Source organism: Camelina sativa, chromosome 4 (genome assembly GCF_000633955.1).
Source record: "Camelina sativa cultivar DH55 chromosome 4, Cs, whole genome shotgun sequence".
Lineage (NCBI taxonomy): Eukaryota > Viridiplantae > Streptophyta > Magnoliopsida > Brassicales > Brassicaceae > Camelina > Camelina sativa.
In genome coordinates this window covers 4943299-4954087 of record NC_025688.1, presented here as the reverse complement: position 1 = coordinate 4954087, position 10789 = coordinate 4943299, and the positions used below count along the sequence as shown (strand labels likewise).

The 10789-nt window shown below is 34.1% G+C and overlaps 2 protein-coding genes and 1 pseudogene across 6 annotated transcripts in view; all 3 read left to right on the top strand.

Annotated features, from left to right (window-relative positions):
* Nucleotides 1–1632, top strand: part of LOC104779836 (cytochrome P450 71B3-like) — a 3038-nt gene extending 1406 nt beyond the window's left edge. Inside the window, exons 2-3 of one of the 5 annotated variants that reach the window (XM_010504234.2) lie at nt 1–815; nt 905–1632. In XM_010504234.2, the coding sequence (XP_010502536.2) occupies nt 1–815; nt 905–1513 (1424 nt within the window). In that variant the 3' untranslated portion in view covers nt 1514–1632. The remainder of the gene's footprint in view (nt 816–904) is intronic. The other 4 variants (XM_019244522.1, XM_019244524.1, XM_019244525.1 and 1 more) reach the window with 4 other exon arrangements.
* Nucleotides 4376–6079, top strand: LOC104779833 (annotated as a pseudogene).
* On the top strand, nt 7227–8974 carry LOC104779832 (cytochrome P450 71B25-like). The gene is made up of 2 exons (XM_010504231.2): nt 7227–8169; nt 8256–8974. Exons 1-2 carry the CDS (start codon nt 7285–7287, stop codon nt 8856–8858), a joined length of 1488 nt encoding a protein of 495 aa, XP_010502533.1. The 5' UTR covers nt 7227–7284; the 3' UTR covers nt 8859–8974.

Sequence of the window (10789 nt, the reverse complement as noted above, 5' to 3'; positions counted from 1 at the left end):
TTCCTCCGAGCCCACCAAAGCTTCCTTTCATCGGAAACCTACACCAGCTTCGAGGATTGCTTCACATATGTCTTCACGATCTCTCCAAGAAATATGGACCAGTGATGCATCTCAGTCTAGGGTTTATCCCAGTTGTGGTAATCTCATCAAGTGAAGCAGCAGAAGAAGTTCTTAAAACCCATGACCTAGAGTGTTGTACACGACCCAAGGCTCTTGGAATGCAAACATTTTCGCGTAACGGTAAAGACATTGGTTTTGCGTCATACGGTGAGGGATGGAGGGAATTGCGCAAGATTGCTATTCTCGAGTTCTTCAACACGAAAAAGGTCCGATCTTTTAGGTATATCAGAGAGGAAGAAAATGAATTGATGGTCAAGAAACTGACAGAATCAGCTTTGACGCAATCTCCGGTGGATTTGGGCAAAACACTTTTCTCTCTATCTGCGAGTATCGTATTTAGATCTGCCTTTGGACATAATTTCTCGGAAACCAAACATATCAATAAGGAAAAGATTGAAGAAATGATGTTTGAAGCTATAACAAATATGTCTTTCAAATTTTCCGATCTCTTCCCTACTGCTGCTATCGGATGGTTTATGGACTTTATTTTAGGAGAACATAAGAGACTTCACAACAATTTTGTAGAAGTTGATACTTTTGTCAAGAAAATAGTTGATGATCATTCGAAGATTAGACATGGAGTAACATCTCAAGATCGTCCTGATATCGTTGATGTGATGTTGGAAATGCTACACAAGCACGAACAAGATGATTCTTTCAAGCTCACAATTGATCATCTCCATGGAGTCATCTCAGTAAGCATAGAATCTTTATTTAGTTCATGATTCTTGGTTAATCTTGACCTAACCTAGCTAATCATATTTCTTGACCAATTATTGATCAGAATATATTTCTTGCTGGGGTAGACACAAGTGCTATCACCATGATTTGGGCAATGGCAGAGCTTGTTAGAAACTCGAGAGTGATGAAAAAAACTCAAGACGATATCCGAAGTTGCATTGGAATCAAACAAAATGAAAGAATCGATGAAGAAGATGTTGATAAGCTTCAGTACTTGAAGCTTGTGATCAAAGAAACCTTAAGACTACACCCACCAGCTCCTCTGTTAATTCCAAGAGAAACAATGAGTCAAATCAATATTCAAGGCTACAACATTCCCCCAAAAACCATTATTTTGGTAAACGCATGGTCTATCGGCCAAAACCCTTACCGCTGGGAAAGTCCAGAGGAGTTTATCCCGGAGAGGTTTATTGATTTTCCTGTGGATTACAGAGGACAGAGTTTTGAAATGTTACCGTTTGGTTCTGGCCGGAGGATATGTCCGGGAATGGCTTTTGGGATTTCGACAGTTGAACTGGGACTCTTGAACTTGCTTTACTTCTTTGATTGGAGATTACCTGAGGAGAATAAAGATATGAACATGGAAGAAGCTGGTGATGTCATAATTGTTAAGAAATTTCCTCTTGAGCTTCTTCCTATTATTCGCCAGTGATAGGGTGACATAATCTTAAGGAACAAGAAGTTAAACTGTGTAATAGATCAGACTTAATTAGACTAGTTATGTTTCTTTATATATATATAATAAAACTTGTTGGACAAGGATAAAGCTCATTTGTTTTATTATGGCAGTGATAACTGATCACATCATCTGGACATCTGGTGATGTATTTGTAAGAAAATAACTCACAGGGTTAGGATTTCGATTATGTGGTGCCAAAGTCGTCCACATTTCAGTTTCCTGCATTGACATGCTTGCCGTGGAGTAGGTAGTGCACATGCAACTATGCAAGTGAAAATATCCTCGATTCCTCGTGGGTTGTGAGTATGTTAGCGTAATACTGTAATTCTTTGTATTCCCTCTTTAGAATGTGCGTGTGTAGCATATTACCCAAATTTCAAAACCGCGTTTTTCCATCAAAACGACAAAAAACCGCGTTCTCCCATCAAAACAACAAAACTGTGTGTTTTCCACTGAAAATGCAAAATTGAGTTTTGTCACCAACATTTTTAACTAAAAATCTATTTGAGAGCTAACAACAAATAATTTATCAGATACGTTTATGATCTTTTTGTGGACAAATGTCATATATCGTAACAAAAAAATTGTGGACACATGTCTTATTGAGTAAACGAGAAGCTGGAAAGTATATCTTAACAGAAATAATCGAACTCTTCTTATTGACCCATTCGTGAGTAGATTGAGAATAACTGCCCAGTCCGTAGAGAAGTTACCAGCGAGGAGCTTGGAAGCATGACTCGACCACACTTCTCTCGAGTATGGACATTCGAAAAACAAATGATTTCTGGTTTCCAGTGAAAGACACAAGATATGAGAGCTCCACTATTTCAACTCATCATCCGATCTCCCGTTGTTAATCTATTTCTTGTTGCAAGCCAAGCAGAGAAACAAAATTTGGGCGTGGCATGGATATATAAACCATATGCCTTGGGACCTCCTGCCTTGTGTGCTACACCCGAGTTGCCTCCCACACTTCTTTTGTGTTGAAGGAGTCGTTATAACAATCCCATTTCCCTCTCCCAAACCACATGCTCTGTTTAAACTAGTCCCTTAGTCCGTATCTCATCAAAACCTCACTTTCTCTAGAGGACACTATTGTTTCTCGAGGTAACGTGTTTGCAATTAGTGGGTATCTACAAACAAAGTTATCTCCCCACACATGATGCCTGGATGATGTATTTTTAGTTGTTTATATATTTTTATTGATTTGTAATTATGATATATATATATATATATATATATATATATACATTATTTGATTCTTTGATACATATACTGAGTTTATTTTTCATTAAATTCTATATACATATAAATTGTAGGTGTGATTCTTTATATATGGCAGCAAATTAATTATTTTTTTGGTCTTTGAAATGTTGAATAAACATAGTTATTATCCTCAATAAAATCATGTTCATCTTGTTATGAGACACATTTTGTTTTCCAAAGAGTGGATGAAGAGAACAAGTTCTATATAGCTGAAAATTCCTAAAATATCTATTATGACTTACATATTTAGTATCTAATATATCTTTTTCTATAGAGAAAATTCTTAACCGGTTTCTAATATCACAAAACTGAACATGTATTACATATAATTATATAATTTCCAACTAATTTCAATAATAAGATTTTGTATTTACGTAACATCTTACATATATTTCTATATGAAAAAAAATTAAGAAAAATTAAAGCAAAACATATGTATAATGTAAACAAAACATAAGTAAAATATTTTTACGTATGTGTTTTTCTAACAAATAAAGGACTTTCAGATGTCTAACCATGTTTTAATATTATCACGTTAGCATTTTATTAGTTTATTAAAAAGGTTTTTCCATATAAAAGTTAAATATAATTTCTCAAGTTTCGCGTGGTTTTTCATCTTCTTTACAAATATCTAATATATTATATAATACTCGAATAATAAAAATAAAGATTAAGAAATATGAAATTAGATTCATATTTAATACTGTATAATTGTTTTATGTTTCTTCAAAATAGATCCTTAATATTTTTTTAATTATTAAATTAATAAAAGTAATAGACTTTATATATTAAAATTTAATAGAATGACAATGTAAAAAGATTACGAAACAAATGACATTTTCTCAGATATTTGATTTTGTGGAAACTTTACTTTATTATATAAGATGGTATAAAATTACCTTGATACTATAGTTTGGTTGCCTAAGAAAGTATCTGGTTTGAAAATAGTATAAATTCTCTGTTTGTTATAATTTACACAGCAATTCAACTACTAAAAATAAATCAAAAAGATCTTACACAACTAAAATAATTGTTATATATTTTCAAGAAACTCTCACCGTTTCTCAACGATTAAGCTGCTATCACATGTTTATAACTGAAAGGGTGTATTTAACTGTATATTTAATTGATTTGAGTTTTTAAAAGTCCAATCTTTAGAAAATGTTTTCAATAACATGAGATTTTATAATTGAATAATATGGAATTTTATTAGATTTTATAAAATCCATAATTGAATAATACATGATTTGTTATTTAAACATAAATCACTTGAAATGTTTGATTAAAATCATATATTTTGCTACAAAAGTATACATCATTTTGTAAAAAAGTATCCCATTTTATTTGTACGTTATCGTGTTTATAACTTTTTCAATATGCCACGTTTCAAATCATTATTTTTTTTTTTGATAAGAAAATACTTTAATACTTATTTACAGATATGTATGAGAATTTTTTAGCCTCGCTCTCTCAGTATAAAACCATTGTAATTTTGTCTTATAATACTCTGTTTCCCTTTTGTCAAAAAAAAAAAAAAAAAATACTATGTTTCCCTTTTGCTTCTATATCTGAAAAAGCAGAGAACAAAACAGAGGAACGAAAACAATGACGATTGTTCTGTCTTACTTCTTCCTTATACTCGTTCCCATTTTCTTGTATTTAATATTCACCATGAAGATCATCAAACAATCGAAACACAATCTGCCTCCAGGCCCAAGAAAACTTCCGATCATCGGGAACTTACACCAGCTCCAAGGGTTGGTTCACAGATGTCTTCACGATCTCTCCAAGAAACACGGACCCGTGATGCATCTCCATCTAGGGTTTGTCCCAATGGTCGTGATTTCATCGAGTGAAGCAGCTGAAGAAGCTCTTAAAACACATGACCTCGAGTGTTGTACAAGACCTATCACTATAGCCTCAAATGTTTTCTCGCGTAACGGTAAAGACATAGGCTTTGGTGTATATGGTGATGAATGGAGAGAGCTGCGTAAGCTTTCGGTTCGCGAGTTTTTCAGCGTGAAAAAGGTTCAATCTTTCAGGTATGTTAGAGAGGAAGAGAGTGACTTAATGGTCAAGAAACTTAGAGAGTCGGCTTTGAAGCAATCTCCGGGGGATTTGAACCAAACCCTCTTTTTCCTAGCTGCAAGTATCATATTAAGAACAGCATTGGACAGAGTTTCTTAGAGAACAAGCATATTGATAAGGAAAAGATCAAAGAACTCATGTTTGAGGCTCACAAAAATATGCCTTTTACATTATCTGATATTTTCCTTATTGCTGGTCTTGGATGGTTAATAAAACTTGTGTCCGGCCAACATAAGATGCTTTACAATGTCTTCACCGAGGTTGATACGTTTCTTAATCATATAATTGATGATCATCACTTACAGAACTCAACTCAAGATCGTCCTGATATCATCGACTCGCTCTTAGATATGATACGTGAACAAGATCATGATGAATCATTCAAGCTCACCATTGATCATCTCAAAGGAATCATCCAAGTAAGCAAAAAAATCTCTTTACTTAATAATTCTAGCTCGAATATAACCTTAAATCTATTGTCTTTTGGTCGACATAGAATATTTACCTCGCTAGAGTAGACACAAGCGCCGTTACTATGATTTGGGCGATGGCAGAGCTCGTTAGAAACCCTAGAGTGATGAAAAAAGCTCAAGACGAGATCCAAACTTGCATTGGATTCAAACAGGAAGAAAGAATCGTGGAAGAAGATCTTGGTAAACTTCAATACTTGAAGCTTGTGGTGAAAGAAACCTTAAGATTACACCCACCAGCTCCATTGTTACTCCCAAGAGAAACAATGAGTCATATCAAGATTCAAGGCTACGACATTACCCCAAAAACCCTTCTTGTGGTTAACGCATGGTCTATAGGACGAGATCCTAAACACTGGCAAAATCCAGAAGAGTTTAATCCAGAGAGGTTTGTGGATTGTTCTGTGGACTACAAAGGACAAAGCTTTGAGATGTTACCCTTTGGTTCTGGTCGTAGGACTTGTCCAGGAATAGCTTCAGGGATTGCGACCGTTGAATTGGGGCTCTTGAATTTGCTTTACTTCTTTAACTGGAGAATGTCTGACGAGAAGAATGATATGGACATGGAAGAAGCTGGTGATGTCACAGTTGATAAGAAAGTTCCTCTTAATCTTCTTCCTATTCTTCGCCATTGATGATCCCATTGATTCTTGAAATTAGAGAACTTGAACTACCAAGACTCATGTTGTTGCGAAAATTATGTAATTTTGACGGAGACAGCATGATGCCCTTTCAGTTGTTGAAATTAAGGTAAAAGCTACATGCATGCATGTAACATGTTTTTTTTTTCTGTCCCTACTTGACCATTATTGATTCTACATTATTGCTTCTGATTTCTGCTTCTTCCGGCTCTTTTCTTGTTTCTATTCGTGAAAAGAATCAAAGTTTCAAAAAATAATCTTCCTCCGAGCCCACCAAAGCTTCCAATAATCGGAAATTTATGTTGGAATTTATTTTCACAAGTTGCATCGAGCTACTTTTTTCGGGTAACTCTTCAAATTGAAGTTCATTTGAATGAGAACTGATAAGTCTTCTAGTATATAAGGAAGGATGTTTGTGTCTAGGTTTAAAGTTTTGAGACAAACGTATCATGTTGTAAAGGAGAGAGCATATTCATACTAATTAAAACGAGTTATATATAGGTCGTTTGAGTTTGGGTAAAATGGTCTCGCTGGTTAATAGCTTATCGTTTATTTGTTTTGAATTTCGTGGTTGACAACACAAGAAACAAATATCTCTTCCTTTCTTTTTTTTTTTTTTTTTTTTTAAAATCTAATGTTAAAATTATATTTAAAAGAAAAACTTTTTTACAACATTTTTTAATTTCTCTTCTTTTCAACATTGAAACCTATGAATTAAGGACCATAAATAATAGGAAAATATATAGTCTCATAAAATTTTTTAGAATTAATGTTATTAAATAAAAAAATATATAGTCTTGTAGAAAATTTTATATTAAATTATTTAATGTATGTTAAAAAAGGGAATATTTTCTTTAATAAAAATAAAAAAACTTACACATGTCCATGTCTAAATTTATGATGATATTATTTCCAATTCTAATATTATATAAATTTAAGATTTTTTAACTAAAAAGGTTTTATCTTAGTTTAAATTTTATGTTTTTTAAAGTTAAATATATCTTCTTCCTTTGTTAATTTGTTGGATATTCTTTATTTTTTTCCTTCTAACTTCTTAAATATATCTTGCTCTAAAAGAACAGTTTGTAATGATATTCTTCATACAATATTAGCCTCACGCTCTGACAGATATTTACATCCCAACCGGCTAGTGTGTATTCTTTTTTTTTTTTTCAACAAAATCGGCCAGTGTATTTATTCGTAATAAAAACGTTGTTGTTGTGTCTTCAAACTCTATATCTCTATCTCTCTGACTCTCAAGAACAGAAGATCCAAAACAATGGCGATTCTTCTCTTGCTTCTATTCCTTCCCTTTCTCTTCTTGTTAATGATGAAAAAGATGGATTCGAAACAGAATCTGCCTCCCGGCCCAGCAAAACTTCCGATCATCGGAAACGTACACCAGCTAAAAGGGATGCTTCACAGATGTCTTTACGATCTCTCCAAGAAACACGGACCCGTGATGCATCTACGTCTAGGGTTTGTCCCAATGGTTTTGCTCTCATCGAGTGAAGCGGCTGAAGAAGCTCTTAAAACACATGACCTTGAGTGTTGCACACGACCTAACACTAACGCCACAAGGGTTTTCTCCCGTGACAACAAAAACATCGGCCTTGGTGCATACGGTGATGCATGGAGAGAGGTGCGTAAGCTTTCAGTTCGTGAGTATTTCAGCGTGAAAAAGGTTCAATCTTTAAGGTATATTAGGGAGGAAGAGACTGACTTGATGGTCAAGAAACTAAGAGAATTGGCTTTGAAGCAATCTCCCGTGGATTTGAGCAAAACCCTCTTTTGCCTAGCTGCAAGTATCGTGTTCAGGCCTGTCTTTGGACAGAGTTTCTTAGAGAACAAGCATTTCAGTGAAGATAAGATCGAAGAACTGGTGTATGAAGCGCAGAGAAGCTTAACTTTCAAAGTCTCTGATCTTTTTCCTATTCCTGGTCTTGGATGGTTTATAGGCTTTGTGTCAGGCCAACATAAGAGGCTTCACAATGTCTTCACTGAGGTTGATACTTTTCTTAATCATATAATTGATGATCATCAATTACAGATAACAAATCAAGATCGTCCTGATATCGTAGACACTCTCTTACAAATGATACATAAACAAGAACATGATAAATCTTTCAAGCTCACCATTGATCATCTCAAAGGAATTAGCCAAGTAAGTAAAAGAATCTCTTTACGTAATCATTCTCGAATCTAACCTATATATCCTTAATTAATGTTAATGTCTTTCTATTGAACTAGGATATATTTCTCGCTGGAATAGACACAAGTGCAATCACCATGATTTGGGCGATGGCAGAGCTCGTTAGAAACCCGAGAGTGATGAAGAAAGCTCAAGAGGAGATCCGCAATTGCATTGGTATTAAGGCGAGAATCGAGGAGGAAGATGTCAATAAGCTTGAGTACTTGAAGCTTGTGATCAAAGAAACCTTAAGACTACATCCAGCAGCTCCTCTTTTACTTCCAAGAGAAACGATGGCTGATATCAAGATTCAAGGCTACGACATTCCTCGAAAAACACTTGTTTTGGTTAACGCATGGTCGATAGGACGAGATCCGAAATACTGGAAAAATCCTGAGGAGTTTAACCCGGAGAGGTTTATCGACTGTCCTGTGGATTACAAAGGACAAAACTTTGAGTTTATACCCTTTGGCTCTGGTCGTAGGATTTGTCCAGGAATGACTTCGGGTCTTGCGACCATTGAATTGGCACTCTTGAATTTGCTTTACTTCTTTGATTGGAAATTGCCTGACGAGACGAAAGATATGGACATAGAAGAATCTGGTGATGTCACTGTTGTTAAGAAAGTTCCTCTTGAGCTTTTACCTATCCTTCGCCATTGATGTGGCCATTGAATCTTGAGAAATGATATATAATAACTGTGTAATGTATCTGTTGTTGAAATAAAAAGTGTCATGTTGTTCTGAAATAAATCTGAAATAAATGTAATTTTGATGTCCATTGGGCTGTTGAGATTCAATAATTGTTCAAGCATATTTTGAAAACAATTTTGAAAGCTTTATCCTCCCAAACACTACATGACTAGTGACTTTATATGTATTGACTCTGACTTGTGTTGCCGTGGTAAAGACGTTTTCCTGTTTTATAGTCTGGCGTGAATACTCTGTTTCAACATCACCAAAAAATATAGCACAAAACAAAACAGAGGAAAACGAAAACAATGTCAATGCTTTTGTATTTTCATGTTGTTTCTCTTAGCGTTAATGTTGGGAAATAAAATCAAAGAATCGAAACGAAATCTTTCTCAGAACCCATCGAAGCTTCCGATCATCGGAAACCTACACCAGCTTCAAGATCGTCCTGATATCATCAACTCTCTCTTAGATATGATACATATAAACAAGAGCATGATTGATACATATAAACAAGAGCATGATAAATCATTCAAGCTCACCATTGATCATCTAAAAGGTATCATCCAAGTAAGCAAACAAATCTCTTTACTTTCTCATTCTCGAATATAACCTATATATATATATATATATATATATATATATGTTAGAAAAAGTCCCACGCGATGCGTGGGTAAAATAAATATAATGAAATATGTAATATTTTGAAATCAGAGAGTATTCCGATGAGCGGTTTAGAGCCATTAAAGTTTCGGGAGACAAGTTACTGGTGGTATTTAGACGGGCGAGGGGTGTGGATATTTAGATTGCAAGAGGTCAATGCGAGTAGATTTGATTATTTTTCCTATAAAATTATATGATGTTATCCTTGGTATGAATTGGTTGGATCGGTACAAAGTGCATCTGGATTGTCACCAGGGGAGAGTAACACTTGAGGGATTCGGAGGGAAGTTGATATTCATGGAGTGAGACCGAATTTAGGGTATCTCGTCATCTCGGCCATGTAGACAGGGAAAACCATCGAAAATGATTGTGAGGCCTATTTGGTTACTGTAGCTATGTCGGAGTCAGTGAGACAGGCTACGGCTGGAGGTATTCGGGTGGTTCAAGAATTTGATGATGTGTTTTAGTCGTTGCAGGGATTACCACCATATTGGCCTGATCTTTTCATGATTGACTTGGAACCGAGATCAACATCGTTAACTAAGATGCCTTACATGATGACTTCAACAGAGATGACAGAGTTGAAGAAGTAGTTGGAGTGAAATATACAAAATTTGGAACTAATATATATATATTTAGTTATTTAAAGATACATGCAATGTTAATTAACATAGATATATTAATTGAAAATTGAAAATTTATTAGGTTTTATGAATTATTATCTAAAACTAATTTTATCTTAAAATTTTGTCAACATGATCAAAAGGAACAAATTAAAATATTAATATACAATAGAAACCTTTTGTTTTATTTCAATTTGTAAAAAACATATGCACCATTTCTTTGACTGTTAGATTTCAAATTTGAAATTGTATATGTGGTTTGTGTGTAAATTGTAAAATTTTCATTACTTTCAAAGTTATCAAATTGAGAATGTTTTGATTAGTTAGTGAGATTAACATATATGAATGAACTATTTTTTTAAAGAACATACAATGATGTGAAGTCACATACATATTTATTTTGTACACCTTCTTTTGACTCTCACCGTAGTTTACTATTTAGCACATAAGTTTTTTTCCATTTTGTGAGGAGAAAAAGTACATAAATGTTTAATCTAGATGTGCAGAAAATATTTTTTTTTTAACTTGACCAAAAAGAAACCAAGTGTGTACATATATGAGAAATGTTTGTATATTAAAATTTGAAACTAAATGAAAAAGATAAAATAAAGCAAC